At 39.9% G+C, this 22,054-nt stretch overlaps 3 protein-coding genes across 6 annotated transcripts in view; 1 reads left to right on the top strand and 2 right to left on the bottom strand.

Annotated features, from left to right (window-relative positions):
• Positions 1-22,054, top strand: part of nf1a (neurofibromin 1a) — a 296,381-nt gene that overhangs the window by 204,091 nt on the left and 70,236 nt on the right. The gene's annotated exons all lie outside the window — the stretch shown is intronic.
• omgb (oligodendrocyte myelin glycoprotein b) lies at positions 1,594-7,596 on the bottom strand. The gene is made up of 3 exons (XM_031323801.2): positions 7,203-7,596; positions 6,235-6,447; positions 1,594-5,374 (listed from the first exon to the last, which is right to left on the bottom strand). Exons 1-3 carry the CDS (start codon positions 7,205-7,207, stop codon positions 4,384-4,386), a joined length of 1,209 nt encoding a protein of 402 aa, XP_031179661.1. The 5' UTR covers positions 7,208-7,596; the 3' UTR covers positions 1,594-4,383.
• LOC116067376 (protein EVI2B) lies at positions 12,082-17,227 on the bottom strand. Its single transcript, XM_031323798.2, has 2 exons — positions 17,093-17,227; positions 12,082-14,274 (listed from the first exon to the last, which is right to left on the bottom strand). Exon 2 carries the CDS (start codon positions 14,231-14,233, stop codon positions 12,998-13,000), a length of 1,236 nt encoding a protein of 411 aa, XP_031179658.1. The 5' UTR covers positions 14,234-14,274; positions 17,093-17,227; the 3' UTR covers positions 12,082-12,997.

The following is a 22,054-nucleotide window of genomic DNA, read 5'->3' as shown; positions in this document are numbered from 1 at the left end:
AAAAAGCACTGTTAAATTGCTATTTAGAGGTGGAAGAGGAGTTAAGTATGTAGACTAGTGATAACTGAACTCAGTAAGGATTTTCTTCTTCCGGACTAAAAAGGGGCACATTATAATTTTGTTTGTGTCTCTGCACTCCAAATACAAATACATTTGTAAAAGCACTTAATGCAACATATACTGTAGATAGACATACAATAAAACAACAGTTCTATAATAAATATGGCAGTCTTCTTGTATTAGTTGACATTGTATCGTAAGATCTTTCTAATATTTTTACCCCTCCTTATATAACATGACAAAATATTAGAGCTGCAATGGTTTGTGTATTAGTACCGAACTGTCCTGTTGCGGGGGTCACTGTATGGTGCACACAGCCACACACAGAATACATAGTATGATAGATTGATGTTAGTTTGAGTTCTGCCCAGAAACTTTTAGCTGTATGTCGTTACAAAAGTGCATTGATTGGTGATGGGTGTACAAGTCAGTCACACTATGGCTAGTCTATATCCACAGTGTTCCCCTTCCGGGATTGCTCCGGTGCCGCAGGAAATTCCGCCGGATGCATGTCTTTTCGCCGATGTCCGTTTCCTTCCGCTTTCTTTGTCTTGGAATTTTAAACTCCGGCCGATTTATGATGACTATGGTTAATTGCTCCTCAGATCTCTGCATGGTTAATTGAGACAGCTAGCTAGACTATCTGTCCAATCTGAGTTTTCTCTCGCACGACTAAAACAACTTTTGAACGTACACGTTCCACCAAAACATGTTCCTTCCCGAGGCTATTTTGCAGCTGCTCTGTGCGGAGCTTAGCTGTTCATTTTGTATTTTTTTATTTTATAGCATAAGAGATGCTTTTCACTTTAATATCCTATTGGGACCTTTTCTTTTTGGGCAGTGTAATACATAAATGTTGTTTTTTTTTTTTTAAAGTTCAAAGTTTTAAGTTTTAAGCAGTTCAAAATAAATGAAAAGTTTTTTTTCCTCGCACCGAACCGTGACTGTTAAACTGGGGCATGAACTGAATAGTGACTTCTGTGTACTGTTACACCCATATAAAATATTGAAAACACCTTTCAATGTAATTGTGTCCAATACGATACCATCACAGCTATCTTTACAGCATCAGAATCTACTATGGAGTTGTGTCAAACCACTAATCGCTGCATTTGTGAGCACAAAAATTCATTCTTGACTTCAGAAATAGTAACAATCCCAACTCAGTGTCAACTATGTAGCTTTTTCCAGGCCTTTCAACTAGGGATATTCCAATCTAGATTTTTGGCCCCATCCCAATCTTAGTCCTATTATTTGCCCCATACACATACCGTCGGATACAATACTTGACCTAAATGTTGATTAAATATGAATGTAACACATTGAAGAACTAGCTGTAGCTACTAAATCTGACATTGTTCACAAGCTACTTGATCTAAATACAGAAGGTGCTGATTCAAAAATATAATGCTTATATGCTTCAAATCATCTGATATGAATACAAGTTTAAATGGATAATGTGACTCCTGAAACTGACGTGATACAATCAGCTACATTGTTCAACTAGAGCAGACGTCTTACTCTGTTAAAATTGTTGGAACTACAGATTGGTCCACTCTGATTGTACAGTGAAGCTTCTTCCCTCCGAAATGATCTTACTTACTGATCTTACTGTCATACAAACCAACAACAGACAAACAACAAAGTTTCATTTAGGACTGTTCTTAGGTTGCTCACATAATTAACATTAATTAGTGCCAGTAGTGATTGTCAGCCCCGGCTAAAAACGATAGTCTGCTACATGAGTATTTTGTACACTGGTCTTTGATAATAAGAAAGAGAACGGAGAGATGACAGACTTGAGATTTAGCAGATCCGTGGATTTTGCCAAACTCTGTGTCTGAATATATAATATAATTTGAAAAAAAAACAGTATTGTTTATTTTTCCATACAGAGAACAAAAGGAAAACAAACTTGAGATCAAAGTGTGACACTTTCAGCCATATCAAACGCCTTTTCGGCATCAAGAGAAACAAGCAGGGCCCCCATTACCTCTTTTATTTCCTCTATAGTTAAATCCACATCAAGGAGTTCTCTTTGCTCTTCTGTCAGTTTTGGAAGCCCTCCTGGCTCTAATAAGGAACAAATTTCCTAATTGGTAGAGGTAGATAATGATCTATAGAGATCAGTGTAAAATTCTTTAGAAATCTTGTTTCTAATGAACATTATTGCATTGCAACCAGTTCTCCAGATCCACCTTTTTCTTGCTAGCTGGTGGATAAGCTTGCCCTTCTTTCTTGGGTTCTCCACCCCCTTCTCGACCTCATCTATTCTGGTGATTAAGGTGGAAAGTTTTGTTTCCCTTGAAACAATAGAGCGGCAAGTTTCCTTCAGACCCTCTTAAGTTGGCTGAGATCTTCGCCGGCGCTGCAAAAATGTTTGAGACTGTTACCTGTTGGCTCCAGGTGCAGCTCCAGGTGCAGCACCGCCATCTTGGCCTTGTATAGCTTCAATTCCGCCCGAGTGCAAATGCTTCTTAATATCCCCACACGTCCTTGACTTTGCCATTAGACATTCTTAGCTTCTACAATGTTTTTCCTCCAAGCTGAGTACAAATGTCCCTGGTTATGGATCTTTAAAAAGATAAATGTAGGAAAACAGGATATGAGGATATACAGGATAGGATATGTTTGTTAAAGTATGACGCCTGTAAATGACAAAAAAAATGCACTAAAATTGCACAGTTAATTTAAAATGGCTGACTTCCTGTTGAGTTTAGGGTACACCCCCAAGAGGCTTTGTTTTACGTCTCAACATGTTACATATGCCTACCAATTTCTTGCTACAAATATAAACTTTTACTATGAAAAGAACTTCCTGTCTTATGACATAACATTACAACTCACCAGGCCAATCACAATCTTCAAAATAAAGCATCAGCAAGCAACATAAAGGTCTTAAGGCTTTCCTGAACACTTTTGAGGTGGACCTGGTCAACCCGCTAGGAAGAGGACATCAAAGTATAACGACTAACTTCATGTTGCCAATAGAAGGCGCTATGACTATAACTCAATATTAGTATGTAGATGTCCTCAGGCAAGGACTCTTATCATGCATGAGGAGTTCGGGCCAGATTGGACAATGTACAGTCTAGTTACAAACCACTTCCTGGTGGGGCAACATGGAAATTTGCTGCCTTGCCACACCCACACCTTATGACAGAAAACGAAAAGCTTCTCAATTTAGCTTTGTCTTTAGATTGTACTGAACAATTTGAAATCAATCGGGTTAAATCTGTAGGAGGAGTACGTTAAAGCACAGCCCCTGAAAATGGTCAAAATCGTCCATAATTGGCACAGAAAATTCAAAAATGTACTTTCTGTTGGGTTTAGTGGATGTCTCCAAAATGCTTTTTTGTAAGTCTGGATATGATGCATACTGTATGCCTACCAAATTTCATACATCTACATTAAAGTTAAAGGAGGATTTGGGGTCCAAAATTTCACATGCTAGATAAGAGTCCAGGCCTGAAGACATCTCCATGCATACATATTGAGTCCCAGTCATAGCCCCATCTACTGACAACTGGAAGCCTTATGTCACAAAGATAATCTGATTTACATGAAATTTACATTGTGGGCTACACATGGTATACAGCAACATGACATATAATTAGTGTGTGTTCTCTAGCGCCATATAGTGGGCTGAGGAAGTGTTACAAAATTTGGAATCATTCCAGTGCCACAAACTCCACCCAGGAAATAATGTCTAACATTTGCGTGCAGTGTCAGATGGTAAGGAAATCCACAACTGCATCAACTGATGTCCCGCCAGCACCCCCGACGTGCCACAAGCAGCGCAGGCCGTTCATTGCTGCTTGCAGCTTTAATTTGCTATTTTTGTCAAGTTTCCACTACAGACAGGAACACCTATAATCAGTCCATGAATTCCTATTGTTTGTTTGTGTAGACTTTCTTAGGCTGACTACTCACTAATCAGCAGGACCAAATGTAGCACAGCCATCACTGCTATGAAGAAAGCATAGAGTACAGCAGTCCATCAGTATGCAAGCATTACTGACATAGGAGCATTGATATTAGCACTCCAGTTGAACCATGTATTCAGATATTTTGAGTAGTTTTGTCATGTAGGTGTATACAGTTCATCTTTGTGTGTAGGACTTTGAAATACATTGTCATGTTGTACTTGTGGTGTTAGTTGAAAACATGACACACTTGATAGTGACAAAAGTCAGCAACAGTCAAAATGTTTTTTTGCAAGAGAAATGAAGGAGCTGCTAAGTTGACTTACTTAGTTATACATTCATTGTCCGAAATACTCCAGTAAATACTGTAGTGTATTCTTTATCTATTCAAGGTGGTTCAGAAGGTGTTAAATGCAGTCATCATAGCTAAAATAGTCAGGGTGACAGTTTGTTGAATGTCGATTAGGAGTCTGTGACATTTATTCCTTGAGTTAGCAGCTTTGGGCTTCTTTGTTGAAGACAGTGGGCTTGCTGTTGTTTTTGTGTGTGTGGAAAAACTGTCAAAGTTTGTGGGAGATGTCCAGACAAACACCCTGTGGTTCCCAGATTCATTCACTCCTCTTTTGTCCTGATATATTCCTGTCTCAAAAAGAGCCGATTTTGCCTGGTAACTAGATGTGACCTCTGCAATCCTTGCAGGTGATTGACCATCATGCCCTTCAACTCTGCTGTTAACCCAAAGTGGTATCTCTGTGAACAGCGCAGAGTGCCACTCCCTCCCTGGTGTTGCCTGATGGGTTTGCCCACAAATAGGTCTTGTATAACAGGGGCAACCTAAGATGGTGGCACGGGTCTGCTTAGCCCATGTCAGGAGCTTTGTTATGTTTTCTTCTTCTTCACAAGCCCAGGGGTTATCCCCAAGAGTCAGCACCTCCAGCCCCACCAGCTTATCAAATATCCCTTTAGACAACAAGGAGAAGCGATTAGCATGCAAAAAGAACTTAGCCAGCTTTGGCAGTCGATCCAAAGAGCCAGGCAGGATCTGCATGAGATAGTTATGTGACAAATCAATGCTCTCCAAGTTGTGCGGCAAATTCGTGGGCACTGTCCAAAACCTGTTGTGACTGAGGTTGAGAGCTTGGAGACTTGCCAGCGTGTTGTTGATGAAGACCACTCTCTCCAGCTCATTGTCCGACAGGTCCAGTACTTTCAGGTTCCAGTGGTAAGCTGTGTCACTTTTGTCCAGCAAGCGTAGATGGTTGCCCGCCGCTCGGATGTCCCACAGAGACCGCGGCAGGGCGGGGGGCAGGGTCTCCAGGCGGTTGTAGGACAGGTCCAGGGTTCGCAGGTGGGCATAATGGGTGAGCTGGCTTTCCAGACCCTGCAAGCTGTCAGAAGAGTAATATAAAAATAAAAATCACTCATTTGCTTTTATTCTTGACACTGCTGACGTTTTGTTTAGAGAGCTCCTATAAAATGACATAAGGAAACCCATTTTATTTCCATCCTAATCATAGAAGCAGATAATCTCAGAATTTTACTTTTGCTGGACAGTGGCCACTGTGGCCATAAGTGAGTATTACAGGATAATGGGAAATGCTAAAATGTAGTGTAACTATAATTTGACTCTGTAATGTCAGTTATACAGAATTGTCTATCTTAAGTTTGCTAACATTAACATTGCTATCAACAACATAACACAGCTTCACAGAGGCGCTAAAGCATACTTGCCAACCCTCCCCATATTCCTGGGGACTCTGTGAGCTGCTCTCTTCCCTTTTATTTAGTCATGTTAGAGGTTTAGACAGGTCTATATTTGGGATAGCTACATGTTTGCATGCTGCAACCTTCAGAGCACCACAGTATTATTCTGTGTCAATATAGCTAGCTTGCAAATACTCACTAGGCAGTGTTCAAACTGAATAAATACAAAAAAAGATTGCTAAAAATGTCCCCAAAGATGTTATTAGGGAGGCAAGGAAGGACTGCAAATTATTTGGCTGTTGGTTGCCTAAAATCATTAAAAGTTAAGTTTTTTTTCTTTTCTTTTTTTTTTACCTGATGCTGTTTTACTATCCACACACTGGACAAATGTCTTATTTCAAACCCTAACACTACCCTTTTTAAGAATTCGATTAAGAATCGATTTTTGGGGACCTGCTTTATGGTTGCAGAACTAACTTGGTACCTTCTTTTAGCTTGAGCAGGCCTATAACAAAAATTACATTGCAGAGCTGTAGCTGCTTACCTATTGAAAGAGAGGTTGAGAAAGTGGATGTTGTGCTGCAGACCAGGCGGTAGCTTGGTTAGACCACGTGAGGAGCAGTCCACCACACGATGTCCCCTGCTGCAGGAGCACACAGTGGGGCAGATAGACAGCACCCAACCTCCTAGCAGCCCACACAGCAGCAGGAGGAACAGGCAGAGCAGAGAGGCAGAGCAGACAGGCATGGCCGGGGCTCTAAAGAATGGGAGAAGTGTTAAATAGTATAGGCATTTTGAATGAATTGTAGAAGATGATGAAGAATGGTAGAAAAGTTAAGGATTAACACTGTTAAATGTTTAATGTATTTGATTTTCCACATGTATTATGGAAACTCCAATGTTATAGATTGGTTCATTGAAATTATGCCTGTTCTGAGTGTTAAGAGTCATATTTTGATACTTTGATACTATGAAACTGGTTTTATAAGGGTGCTAGTAATTCTGAGTGCCAACCAGCTTGAAGCTCTGCCAGTGGACTGTAGCTCGGAGTGCTGCAGTGAGATTCAATTTATTAAGGGCGATACAGTAACTGTTTCCGCAAATGCAGATGTTCTGATCTGAAGACTACAGGTCCTTGTGTGTTTTTGTTCTTTTTAAAGAGGACTGTGGGACATGTTAACACATGTTACACTCTTTTAAATGTGTTCCGGGAAATTTTCGCACACCATTGCATTATTCGGTTGATGATGGCAGCTGATGCTCTGTGTGCTTGTGCCATCAATCAATTCGACTTTGTGTTTTGTTTGTATGCTGTAATATTTCATTTGTCAATGTCTCCATGCAATACTGAAAGGATAAATCTGCCTAGTGACAGAGCAGGGAGTAGTTTCCTCATGAGCCAACACAACATTACACTGTAGTTTACTGCATTAACAAGATTCTAAATGAAATGGCTCACTGCTCAGGTGTAAGTGGTCGTATGTCCTTTTTTCCCCATTTCAAATCACTCACCTCATCCTCTCTAGTGTTGGTCTGTCATCTCTCCTTTTCTCCTGTCCTCTCCTCCAGCTGTTTTTCCCTTTGTGCTTTATTGGTTGCTGTTGGAAGGTACTGGTCTCAACCTCTTTTCTCTGGCTGTTATGGATGTTGTAATGTGGCACTAAACATGCTGCCTGCAAGTGCCGGCCCCCGTACTGCTCACCGCTCTGCAGGCTCCCAATGCAGCCGTAGGTTTAGGTAAGGGGAAGGAGAGATGCATAGGGAGAGAGAGAGAGAGACAGAGAGAATTGCAGCAGCTAGGTGGCCCAATCTGGTGCTGATGAGGTAAGCAGAGTGTGTGTGTGTGTGTGTGTGTGTGTGTGTGTGTGTGTGTGTGTGTGTGTGTGCTGACAATGGAATGCTTTACAGCAGCGAGAGAGGGAGAGGGTGGGCTCATTGCTTGGCCCCAAAGAACTTTTAGGGACATTTAAGTCATACATGCGTACATACAAAGACAGAGATTTCAATTCAGAGATTGAGTTGTATGCTAGTATTATGCTGCTACAGCGCCACCTATTGACCAAATGGCACCAAATTTGTCATGGTCACTCAGAGATCATATGTACAAAGTGTTCAGGAGATTTGACATTTTCTGTAATGTAAGCCCTGGCCACAGCATTTGAGCAAACTGTGAGGCCCAACTATAACAAAACTGTATGGAATATCAAAAATCCTAGTACTAACTTTTTCCAGCTTGGTCCAGAGATGTTCTGTACCAAATTTGTAAATGTACTGTATTTATATAGCGCATTTCTAGTCTTAACAACTACTCAAAGCGCTTTAACATAGTGCAGGCACCATTCACCATTCAACCACATTCATACACTGTGGCCGAGGCTGCCATACAAGGTGCCACCTGCTTAGAGCTTAGATCTGGCCCAAAAAATCAAGCCCGACCCTACCCGAGCCCGTGCACGTTGCGTCCGAGCCCGGCCCGACACATGAACTGTAATTATGAGCCCGAGCCCGATTTAAACCTGACATTTTTTTAATACGTGGGCCGTTATAACTGACGTTCTCAACTACAATTCCGAGTTGTTTGAACTACAGAAATCTGTTTAGAATTATCTTAATGAATAATGCAACAAGGACGAAGCATGTAAACTGCGCTGTTTGTTTATTCAGACTGGAATGGATCGCAAATGGATCCGAATGAAGAAATGTAAAAAAAAAAACCCTCTAACCTAAACTCGACCCTATAGCTGCTCCCTCAGCCGAATAGTGTGGGTAACAGATCAAGGCATCAACATAATCAAAGCCCTGGAACCGTATAGGAGATTTTCTTGTCTCAATCACCTAACTAATACTGTCCTTCGGCACGGTCTGCATGCTGACACACTGGCCGACAACAGTGCTGCAGATGGGGGAGACACGATGTAGCACAGTTTACCTCACACTCAAGTCAGTGCAGGACATATACCCAGAGCTACGGGAGAAGCTGGAGAGGCATAGCTTTCTCCTCACCGAATAAGGCTAATAAAGTAATGATTAAAAAAACACAAATGCTTGATCAAGGGCCCTCGGGCCGGGCTCAGGCTCGGGCAGAGAATCTAAACTCTACACCTGCTCATCCGATAAACATTCACACACAGAATGTGTGAACACACAGCATTGGGAGGCTGCAGGGCCAAGGATCAAACCACCAACCTTCCGATTGGTAGGCAAATGCTCTACCACCTGAGCCACAGCCGCCCAAATTTGGTGATGATTGCTCAAAATCTGTAGGATAATTGGTGGAAAAAACTAGTTTGAGACACAAATTGGCATGGTTTATATGGCTAGATTCGCCTGGACTCCAGCAAGAATTTTGTTTCTAAGGTTTACTGTTCAAAAGTTACAGGCCAAAACGTAAAGTTCATTGTTAAGGGCCACCATCTGGCCAAATTGCTCCACATTTGACACTGCACTCCCTTGAGTTTCCAACAATACACCAACCAAGTGTGAAGCAGATCGGGCGAATGGTTCTCAAGATATGCAAAGGACAGACAGCTGGACATATATACAGACAGAGATACCTTGCTTTATAGTTAGACTAGTGCAGTGACTGTTAAAAACGTTCCTGTACATAATTAAAATTTGCCCCACCTTTACCAGCTCCACCATTAAAGTGATTAACACATTATTGCATCACTGATTCAGTCTTATAATATATATGATTAAATGGGACATTCTTTTTGTGATTAACAATTTTTTTATTTTTCAACAAAATACAAAACATGCAACTGGCACCCCTTCATTTTTCCATCCCCTTGAAATAATCTGTCTGGCTATCATTAAACTAGTCTGGACCCAGCTTCTTATGTGCTTATCCATCCCGTTTAGAATTGACCCATCTCCCAGAATAAATAATCTTGGGCTGAATGGAACCTGAGTCCCTGCAATCTGACAGAGGTTATCATGTATCCCAGTCCAAAATTCCTGGACCTTATCACAGGACCATAGGACATGAAGTAATTGGCCGTCCTCTGTCTTACATTTCCAACAATTTGGTGTATCTTTTAGACCAATTCTAAACATGGAGGGAGTCAAATAGAAGCGATGCATAATCTTGAACTGATTGAGGCGCACCCTCACATCACGTGACATAGTTTTAATATTCCTGCCGATTCTGTCCCACTCCTCATCATCCAGTATAATACTCAGATTCCTTTCCTATGTCTTTTTAAAGGCTGTCCAGGCTCCATCCCCCAGGTTCTGCATAAGCATAGAATGATAGTTTTGTATTATATCTCTACTACTACCTGGACTAAAGCCGCTATAATGGATATTTTTATAATTCCAATGTGTCAATGTCAAAATAATGCGACAACGTGAAAGGGGTCTTGTACATTAATGAACCTTCAGAGAATTATCACCTGAATTTGCAGCTTTCTTCAGCTTTACAGCGCTTTATAGTGAGTTTCAGCTCATTGTTTTGCTGTCCAGCCCACAACATGAGTTTTGGTCACTCTCACTGCTCTCCTAGCACTGTTTTCTGCTGCAATATGCAGCTGCCTGTCATCAGTGAAAAAGCTCTAAAAACCAACTGTTCACTACCTGCTAAACAGCAGATAGAGACAGTTAGAGACTGGCAGGTACATATAGTCGTCATTTAGCAGCTAAAGAGACAGATATTTTAGACCAGGTCAAAGCTAAAATTTAAAATGAATAAAGAGCTAACATGTACATTTGACTTTAAATGGATGCAAACGTAGCTCTGTGTCTGCTGGATATGTAAAAAGGCCACTGTTTGCCATATTAACTAATACTGTGTCAATGCCAGAAAATGCGATAACAATTATCTTAGGCCACCATAAAACTAAACATTGAAAACAATTTGATGTTACTCTTGCATCTAATGTGATGCAATAATAAAACACTATAGTAAATTTTAATGAAAATGAAAGATGAAAACTAACCTTAAAGAGACTTATTGTTTGAAATGTATTGTTATTACATTAGACATTACAAAATCACTGTTGTTTGACAGAACAATCAAACACAGGATGGTACTCCATAATGGTATTCTGCCCTGTACAGTAGCATATGTTTTTTTTCTTGGCTCATTGCCATGCTAACAGGGTGAATCTGAATGTAAACAGAGGGCCAGTTCTTGTGTTACTGTCAGTAAAATGACTACAGTATCACTTAGGCTGAGTTTAAAGAGCTAAATAAATCATATTGCAGTGAAGTCATTTACTATGTTTTTGGTCTGCCACATTTGAATATTTTTAAGTCATTTTAGCCAACCAGTTAACACAGAACAGAATTATTTGGTACGTGGAAGTGGGTTTGCTTTTAATGTACTTACTTAACAATGTGTTTACTTAAAGGTGCTATGACATGCTGCTTTTTGGATGCTTTTATATAGGCCTTAATGGTCCCCTAATACTGTATCTGAAGTCTCTTTCCTTAAATTCAGCCTTGGTGCAGAATTACAGCCACTATTAGTGGCCTTGACCTTCGCTTGTTTTCTCTTTCTCATGGGCGGGCCAAATTCTCTGGGCGTGCAAAGCAGAAAAAAGGGGAGGTAACCTTCCTCCTTATGACGTCATAAGGAGGAGATTCCAGATCGGCCCATCTGAGCTTTCATTTTCTCAAAGGCAGAGCAGGATACCCAGAGCTTGGTTTACATCTATCGCCATTTCTAGCCACTGGACACGGGAACTTACATTAATGTTAATAAAACCTCATAAAGTGAAATGTTCATGCCATGGGACCTTTAACATTCAGATAAAAAATAAAGAAACACAACACATTAAAAATATACAAGATATACATTTACAGAAGTTTTAACAAAAGCTTCATGATCAGGATTATTACCATCTTGCATAGGGACAAGATGACCAAACAAGATGATTAAATACTGTTACAGTCTTCTTATGACTCATAGAAATGACACATTATGAAAACCATGTAACCAAATTGAACAGATCAGTTGACTTATGACACCATTAACCCATTACCCAACCACTGTAGCACTGATCAGTCTTCATATCCATCTTACTCTTTAACACATTTCTAATGTGCCCTTAATTGCAAATTAAACTAAAAAGAACTCCGTGAAATCATACCTTAAGGCCTAGGCAGCACATATAGTAATGGTGTCAATTCATTAAATGCCTAAAAGTTACCTGGATTCAGATTCACACCAAAAATGAATCCTTTGCCCATGGTCTTAATTTCCACCCAATTTAATTCAGATAAATTTAATAATATCCATTTTCAGATATCCTGCTAACAAATAGGCTGATGGAGGTTCATATTTATAAAGGCCAACAAAATGATCTACAGTGAATTCACCTGTAATTGCTTTGCAGTTCCATACGTCTTCATTTTGTGTAGTTCATTTCAATGTGTTTTGTCTTCTGACAAAGACTACTCATACAAGTAGTCTATTTCTATTTCCAATATAAAGACCCTGACAGTCAGCAGTAGGTGCAGGTGGGAGTTGAAAAGTGCTGAGCCTGGGGAAGATGGGGTGTGTGGCTGACAATCTTGTCGCCAGTGGTTTCTGTTTTATGATGGTGGTGGCCAAACTTCCACTTGCACACTAGAGGAGCATAACTCGTAAGCAAACATTTTGTAATACCATTTTTTTTTTTTACTTATTGCACAAGCGTTACAAAACAGTCAGTTATGACTAACTAATCTGAAAGTCCAATATTGTGAATTTGCTCTTGAGAAATGTTTTGAAAGTTTTGAAACCTGCTATATAAAATACAAAAGCGTGTAACCCCAGTGCCGAGGGTACTGACCCTTCTTTCTTTTCAACTGTACATGCTACGTTACTCTGCAGATAGTAAATTAATGAGACAACAAATATTTGCACTCAAGTAGACTGACTCTAACTACTATGTCAGATTAAACATGAGTTGGCCCGTTTTTCTAAGCAGATGTAGAAAACGCAAGCGCTTGTATTTAGCCTGTGGTATTCATAGCTATTAGTCATAGCTAATCAGGACAATTCCTGATTACTGTTACTTAATTACGGTTTGTTCTCACCACCGCATAACCTTTCCATCACCTGCAAGATGAATACAAAGGTGCCTGCATGCGCCTTATTGTTATATTTTCTCTAGTAGCACTTTGCAGAGGTTGGGCAGGGCAGAGATGTTGGAAAAGAAAGCATTTTAGATTCACACTCTTGAAGTTTGGGTGACATTTCCACATGGTGATAAAGAAAATACAGCAGGGGTCTGGTGTGAGAATCTCTGTAGTTTCCTGTGTCAGTCACAGTTGTTGCTGCCTAGAAACCAGGAAAGTGGATGCGTTGGGAGAGGGTTTTGTTATGGTTGCCCAAAGCCCTCATTCAGTTGTGCCAGAGAATTTTCCACAGCTCCAGTTAGAGTGGGGGGATTAGCAGAATGGTCTTGACTGTGGTTTGCAACCTCCAAATTGTTGTATGTGTATAGCGGGTTCTCTTCTGTTTGTGAAGAGGTCGCTAAGATGGAGTTTTCAACAGTCTCTGGAACATCTTCTGTGCTTTTTATTTCTGAAACAACTACAGCAGTCCCAAAGGTTTCTTGTACATCATTTCCATCCACCTCTTGACCAAATGTACTCCCTTGATGTTTATCTCCAAATGTAGTACCTTGTGTCATATCTTCTAACTTCTCATTTGTTTCTGGGAGCAAGGACAGCCTTTTGGACAGTCTATGAGGCAGGAAGCTGGAAAGAGAAATCTGGTTAGATGACCTCAGTGTTACCTGGCCATTGTCAGCTCCACCCTCAAGAAATGGTGAAGGACCGGCCCAGTCTCTAGTTGTTATTTGCTGCCTTTGAAGCATCTGTTTCTTTATATAGATGATCAGGAATCCTACCATCATTAATATCAGGGCTCCACCTATTAGTCCTGCCACTGCTTTACTGTGGTATTTTTCCTTATTGGACTTTTTTTCTGGAGGATCTTGTCTTTCCTTTGCCTTTGTGATGTGGATGAATGGTGTCTTTGTTGTGGCAATTGTCGTTTTGTATGAACCTGTGGACTGCGTAGCATCCCCAACTGTGACTGGGCTTGTACTTGTAGATTTGTTTTCAACAGGCTTGGTAGATGTGGTTGTAGTAGAGATGAGGTTTGCAGACTGTGTTGGACGTGTAGGTGGATGTGTAGTTTTATCACTGGTTAACTGGTTTTGGGTGGAAATGCTTAGAATTGACGGTACCCTTGTAGCTGTGGTTGAGATGCTGCCGTGACTGGTTACAACCGTCGTTGCTGATATTGTGACTTTAAATTGTATTTCTGTTGTGGACTTCATGCTTACTTCATTTGTTGGAGCTTTTTCCTCTGTTCGATTTACATCAACTGTGATAGACTGTGTGATTTTACGACCTGAGACATCTAAGAGTGGATTTAAGCTGGATGCCTCCTGCGTTGTCAGCTGGTCGTGAGTGAACTTATTTCTTGTTACCTGTGGTCCTATCATCACACTAGTGAAGTCATTATTCTGGCCAGATGTCACTGCGCTGCTTGCTGTCAGTGGCAGCAGCCATATGTAAATTAGGCTTACAAAATCAATGGTCATTGTTTTCTTCAGTCTTCTGGCTGGTTGCTGTGTCTTTGGAGCTAGAACAGAAGAAGTTATTTAGTCAGAAATGCACAGCATACAATCTGAAGCAATGTGATGTTGTGAAATGTAACCTAGTATTGCATAATTTCTTTAAAATGCAACTCTAAATAGGCATATGTTTCAAGGGTACACGTTGTATTTAAAGCACTACAGTCAACAGTTGTATCTGACTTACATTTATCTTTCCACTGGTCTTTAGTTACATTTTACAATATTAAAATATCTAAAGTTTTCTGTTAAATCAAGAAACTAAAGGGGCGCTATGCAGTTTTGGCCATTTCTTCGCTGTTTTCTCGCTTTTTGCTCGCAGGTTTCTCTATAGAGCTCCCTCTACAGCTTCGGAATAGATATTTGGCAGCTCCTATGTTTACTTGTGTCTGACTCCTCGCTCGGTCAGTCTGCTGTTTCTTCTTTCTCTGTTCCTCCGACAATGCTTTCCTAGCTTTCTGCTTCTTTTTTGCTCAGCCATGACGATCGTGTGAAAAACTCCATCGCTACCTTGTCAGCTGGTTCCTGAAGGGGCGTGTGGTGCAGTGCCGTGAAGCAATTTGTTGCATTGCGAGACCTGATATCACGCGATACTTCCTGACGCTGAGGCTGGCAACTCGCCGGCCCAAAGTTACAAGGGTGGTTTTTCAGCTCACAGGCGCTAGGGGGGAGCGAGACGACCACCATTCAACTCGAAAAAAGTCATATAACCATTCCAATGACTCCAAAGCTGTTCAGTTAAGGTAAATTAAGCTAAAAAAAACTGCATAGTTCCCCTTTAAGGTTTGACTTCTAGTTATGACAGCACGGTGAGCAAACGTGGATTCTCGTGCTCTGTTGCAAATCCTAAAACAAATACATTACGTATTCCAATTAAGTGCTTTCAACCTTGAAGGCACAAACTCCAGACAGCAAGAAGTAAGTGCGAGAGTACATTAGGGCTGTTGGAACGAATTCCGAAATTCGAATATAATTCGAATATTAAAAAAATCAATACTATTCGAATGCTAAAATTACTATTCGAATATTGCTTTTTTATGAATTTTTTAAAATGTTTTATATGCAATCTTGCCTTTCTCGTCGCCTTGGCCTACACGCATGTGAAAATTAAATGCTTTTGTTTAGTCTGATGAACAATAAAGTTTTTGAATCGTATCACAATCGTACACGTTCCCTTAATACATACATCCACACGGTATCATCATCACAATACTATCAAAAATGGCGGAGAGCGACCTGAGGGCACACCTGACAACGTTACACCCTGACAAGGTAGGCGATCTGTCCGAGGAATTGCTGCTAAAAACGGGCAAGAATTACTTTTTTTCTGCCTCTCTCCTCATCACTGGGCTTACCCATGGATGTATTAGGGCTTACCAGCTGTCCGCCAGGCGATAACGGACAAACTGACACGGTTCAAATGTAAAGATATGAGACCGATCAACATCACGCAGGGGTCTGGATTTAAATATTTTATTCACAAGCTTGAGCCAAGGTACATTAAAGTTGACAAATTAAAGTCATTCATTTTGTCCCGCTGTTTTATTGTTAATAAGAAAGCGATCACCTGTTTTCAAAAGTTTGTTTTGTAATGTTAGTAGTCCCTTTAGTGGACAGAATGTGTAACAGCAATCACATGCTGATAGTGGCATAGCGATCCATAAGCCTGTGTAATATCGTAAATATTAATAACAGGATGAATTTGAGCATTTAATATTCGAATATTATTTGAATATTAAATAAAATAACAAATGGAATTCGAATAGTATTATAGAGGAAGATTGACAGCCCTAAAGTACATTAGCTTTAAATAAGCCAAACTACAAAGAGCCATATGAAAGTGCAACTATAAGTTTTTTTGTTTTTTTTAGGCTTTCTACACTTAAATAATCCCAATTGGTGTAAAAAACATCAGAACTTGAAACAATAGTTGTAATACAAGTTAATATGCCAAGAAAAGTAACCAAGGACAAATATAAAACAGCTGGAGGACTCGCTAATGAAGAAAATGAGCTGGTGGGACTGAATACAGACGAAGAAAAAGATGCACGCGTTGCAGAGTCAGGTACCGACAGCACTGAAATCATGGACAACCCCTCCACAATGGACATCATTAAGGCTATACAGTCATTCTAACAAGATTTTCACTCTTGAGATGGATGATGTACTGACAGCAGATAAAAATGTTCAAACCGACATTAGAGAATGCAGTCAGCCTCATCTGATGAACATCTGATTTACATAAAATTTATTTTGTGTGGTCTACACTTGATATAGAGCAACATAATGCATGTTAAGTGCATGTTAGCTAACAGTGTGGTGGCCATTTTTTGCGTTTCGCCATGAAACAGGAAGTTGTTGTAACTTGAATATACATTGTACAATCTGCCCTAAACTTAACATACATGATCAGAGTCCCAGCCTGAGGAGAACTACATATCAATATTGACTCATAGTAATAGCGCCACCTTATAGTCAGCCTAAAAGGACAAACATCATCCGATTTACTTGCATTGTGTGATCTACACTTAAAATTAAGGAACATAATGCGTGTCTAATGCTGCTCCCTATACTTTAGCCACGCTCCCTTGCATATCTTAATTCACGGCTGCTTCAACCGGCGACCCGCCAGCACCCTCGACATGCGGGGAGGTGCGAGGGCCAGTTCATCGCTGCTTGCAGCTTTGTTTTTTTTTTCTTTATTAACTTCAAGTTTTTTGTGTTTACACTTCCCCCTTTTTTAGCTAGAGCATTAATTCAAAGCATTCAAGATATTAGGTGGACCTAAGGCCACATTATTAATACAATTGATTATAATGTACTTACCAATGACTTCACACAGATAACCTCCGTAACCCGTTAGTTGTGTTGTTCCAAGATGTATTAAAAGTTAAATAGTTATAGGATATTATGCTGTTGCCTGTCTGGCAGAATGTCCCTTGAATGAAAGCAGGAACTAGGGGCATGCTGAAGTGTTGACTCATTCTTGCCTCACTTATAGGTAGTATGAAATTTGAAACTGACGACAATCATCTGCATTCTCAGTTTGCAGTGCTAAACATAGAAGTTCATGTTTCACACCAAAGCTTTACTACATTAAAACATGTCAAAATACTAAATTGTACAAAATTTTATTGAATTAACATTTGTAGAATTCCTTTCCATGTGCCATAACTAGAGTTGCTCATGCAGTGAGTGATATAGTGATTTGATTTGATTTATTTAATTGTATCAAGAATGCCTTACATATGAATAAAAAGACATCAAATACAATCGAGGATAAAAACACAATAAAGTCCAGGACTTATTTCCATTGTGGTCCTCAACACATAACATCAGGACAAGACAATACATTCACAGAGTGTATTATAATCAATGACATAACATAAAAACATTTTTCTTAAATAAATAAATAAAAATAAAAATGGTAACTTGCCTTTTGATCTATTCCGCAACCCTCTCTAGTAACCAGGCCTTGATACTCTTTTTAAAAGAATTCAGGCTGGAAATGACTTTAATATAACGATCTAACTTGTTCCACTGAACTGCCCCTATATAGGCAAATGTTCCTTTCCCTAACACTGTCTTAAATTTATAAGGACACAGGTCAGATATGCTGCCACGAGTATAAATATTGTTTGTGTCCTTTACCTTAGTTATAAGACATAACAAATAAATTGGGACACTACCAAACAATATTTTATGGATCATGGTCATTCTTAACATAGTAACCCGAGACTCCACAGGGAGCCAGTTGAGCTCAACAAATTGTAACCTACCTATATGCGATCTATGGCCCAAGTTCAGAATTATTCTTATTAATTTATTCTGTGCTGTTTGCAGCCTCCCTTTAAGTCGGTTTGTTAGGCCTTCAAACCAGGAGGTACATGCAAATTCAAAGTGGGTTAAAATTAAGGCGTTTGCTAAAATGATTTTTTTTTTTGTTGACCTTTCTAAAAATTTAGAGTTTCTGACTAAAAACTTTGTGAGCCCTGTGACTTTACTCAAAACCTTATTGGCCATATTCCTGCCATCCAAGTTGTTTTCTAAGATACAACCCAGGTATTTTACTGACGTTTTTGTACTGACCTCAACATTATTCAAACTGACCCTAAATTCCAAGCATCTACTCAATCTGTATTTTGAACCGAACAAGATAGCCTCTGTCTTACCCAGATGTAAGGACAGCATATTGTCAGTCAGCCAGTTGTTTACAGATGAAAGCTCAGAGCTCAGGGTACTCTCTAGTGTTGATTATTGTTTATGAGACATTAAAAGTGCTGAGTCATCAGCATACAAAAACATTTCACATGAACAGGAGTCTGCCATATCATTAATGTGTGTTAAAAATAAGGACGGCCCGAGAATGCTTCCTTGTGGAACGCCACATTCAACTACACTAGGGTCAGACAGCACTTCCCCTAAGACCACCAATTGTTCCCTCCCTGATAGATAAGACCTAAACCACCTACAGGTGGAGCTGTCTGCCCCCAAGGCCTCAAGTTTGGCAATCAGTCTGTCATGATTCACCGTGTCAAATGCTTTTTGAAGATCCAATAACACCATTCCGCAGAGATTTCCACAATCTATTTCCCTGCGTATGGTGTCGGATAAATACAATAGGCATGATTCAGTAGAATGTGACTTCCTGAATCCTGATTGGAATTTAAACATGAAGTTGTTTTTATTTATGTATTCATTGAATTGCTCATTGACCAACTTTTCAAAAAATTTTTGAGACTGTGCACAATATAGAAACTGGTCTATAGTTACCAGGATCATGGCTGTTTCCCTTTTTAAAAAGGGGAACCACCTTGGCCCTCTTGAGGTCATTTGGGAAAACACCCGATTCAACAGACAGGTTAAAAATATGGGAGATGTAAGGGGCTATTTGGGCAGCGGCATCTCGTAAAAACCGGGGGGCTAACCCATCTAACCCAGGGCCCTTAGAGCAGTCTAGCTGTAAGAGCTTTTTTTCCATCTCCCCTATCTCAACCTTCCTTAAAGAAAATGAGTTAGGTAGTGCTCCAAGTTTATTATAGAATGATTTCACCCTATCTATGCTAAATAACCCAGAGGAAGGATGGAGTTTTGAGACCAGTTTTTCTGCTACAGTTGTGTTCAAAATTATTCAACCCCCACTGAAATGGATTGTTTTGGCCGGTTTGACATTGATTTTGATCATTCAGTCATCCTGCTTACAATTAAATCAAAGAGGCACGTGTAGGTCAGACAAATATAACATAACATTTATAATGAAATAACCACAAATGTCTTTTCTGTGCTCACATTATTATCAGTTTTATTCAACCCCCAAGTGACATTCAATCTTAGTACTTAGTACAACATCCTTTTACAGTTATAACAGCTTTTAAACGTGAAGCATAGCTTGACACAAGTGTCTTGCAGCGATCTACGGGTATCTTCGCCCATTCATCATGGGCAAAAAAGCCTCCAGTTCAGTCACATTCTTAGGCTTGCGCACTGCAACTGCTTTCTTTAAGTCCCACCAGAGGTTCTCAATCGGATTTAAGTCTGGTGACTGCGATGGCCACTTCAAAATGTTCCAGCCTTTAATCTGCAACCATGCTCTAGTGGACTTGGAGGTATGCTTGGGATCATTGTCCTGTTGAAAGGTCCAACGTCTCCCAAGCCTCAGGTTTGTGACGGACTGCATCACATTGTCATCCAATATCTCCTGGTACTGAAGAGAATTCATGGTACCTTGCACACGCTGAAGCTTCCCAGTACCTGCAGAAGCAAAACAGCCCCAAAGCATGATTGACCCCCCGCCATGCTTCACAGTAGGCAAGGTGTTCTTTTCTTCATAGGCCTTGTTCTTCCTCCTCCAAACATAGCGTTGATCCATGGGCCCAAACAGTTCTAATTTTGTTTCATCAGTCCACAGAACACTATCCCAAAACTTCTGTGGTTTGTCCACATGACTTTTGGCATACTGCAGTCGACTCTTCTTATTCTTTGGAGACAGCAAGGGGGTGCGCCTGGGAGTTCTGGCATGGAGGCCTTCATTACGCAGGGTGCGCCGTATTGTCTGAGCAGAAACTTCAGTACCTACATCTGACAAATCTTTTCTCAGTTCCTCAGCAGTCACACGGGGACTTTTCTCCACTCTACGCTTCAGGTAGCGCACAGCAGTCGAAGTCAGCATCTTCTTTCTGCCACGACCAGGTAGCGTTTCAACAGTGCCCTTTGCCTTGAATTTGCGAATGATGCTTCCTATGGTGTCTCTTGGTATGTTTAACATCTTTGCAATCTTCTTATAGCCATTGCCCTTCCTGTGAAGAGTAATCACCTCTTCTCTTGTCTTCCTGGACCATTCTCTTGACTTCACCATGTTTGTAACCACACCAGTAAATGTCTAGAAGGAGCTGAGTATCACAGTCATTTTAAAGCTGCCTAATTGGTGCTTATTAGGCTTTATTGCTGCTCCCTGACATCCACAGGTGTTTTCAATACCTGATTGAAAACACTTCAATGAACCTCTGTTCTTCAGAGTGGTAGTCTTTAAGGGGTTGAATAATTGTGTCAATGAAGAATTCACAAAAGAAACATTTACTACTGTATTACAAAACCAATTGATGTCATTTTAGTTGCATATGGTTCTTTAAGAAGTCCTTGTAGGATTTCATTCTGAATACAATTACAAATGTACACTAAATTCCCTAAAACCATTTACAGCATTGGGGGGGTTGAATAATTTGGAACACAACTGTATAGAAATGAAGTAAGTATTAAAATGATTAGCAACCTCTTTCTTATTGAAATTCAGGACACCCTTCATTTTTAGTCCTGTGTTTCTTGGTTTCTTATCATTTGTCTTAGCGGCCCCCAATTCTTTTAAGGTCTTCCACAACTTTTTTGGGTTATCTTTATTATTTGATATATCATTCTTATAATTGGTTGATTTTGCGTCTCTAATCAGTTCCTGAGTTTTATTTCTTGCTTGCTTATATAAAATAAAATCATCATGATTTTTAGTTCTATGAAAAGTTTGAAGTGCTTTTTCCCTGGTTTTAATAGCATCATGTATAACTTCGTCAAACCATGCACTAGAGCGCTGTTTAACTCTGATCTGTCTGAGAGGGGTCACCTTGTTAATGATTTTTAAAAATTTATGTTTAAACTGTGACCATGCTATGTTAACATATGAACAATTTACCACCTAGGACCAATCCATCTCATCCACATGCATCTTGAAGGTTTCCTGGGAGTAATGTTTAAATGATCTGGATAGTACAGTCTTGTGAGAGAAAAAGGTTTTTTTACCAGATTTTGTTGTGCAAAAAATTATATTATGATCACTTATGCCGTAAGTAATAGTACCACTTTGAGATATTTTAGATTTGTCTGAAACTAAAATCAAATCAGTAATACTCTCACAAGTCTTGCTTATCCTTGTGGACTTTTTTACCAGCTGTTCCAGACCAAAAGAGTGACACAGTCCTCCAACATTTTACCAAAAGGATGAGCACAGCCTGATACATTTGTGTTCATATCCCCCATTAATATCAGCTCTGAGCTCTCTTTGTCTGATAAGTTCAAGAGAACCTGTTCTAACTTGTCATAGAAGGTAGCATGTCCTAGCATCCCATCTCTAAATCACTAGCAATGTCATCTCTATAGTTAAAGGCCACATCAGAGCGCACATATACACAAACCCCACCCCCTTTTCTATTTCGGTCCTTCCTAACTATTAGTAATAATAATAATAAGTAACTATTAATGGCAATTTCCTCATCGCTTATAGTTTCATCATGATAAGGTTGA

Source organism: Sander lucioperca, chromosome 7 (assembly GCF_008315115.2).
Source record: "Sander lucioperca isolate FBNREF2018 chromosome 7, SLUC_FBN_1.2, whole genome shotgun sequence".
In the NCBI taxonomy this organism is placed as follows: domain Eukaryota; kingdom Metazoa; phylum Chordata; class Actinopteri; order Perciformes; family Percidae; genus Sander; species Sander lucioperca.
Note: the sequence above shows the minus strand (reverse complement) of the source record. Positions and strands in the feature narration are given on the sequence as shown.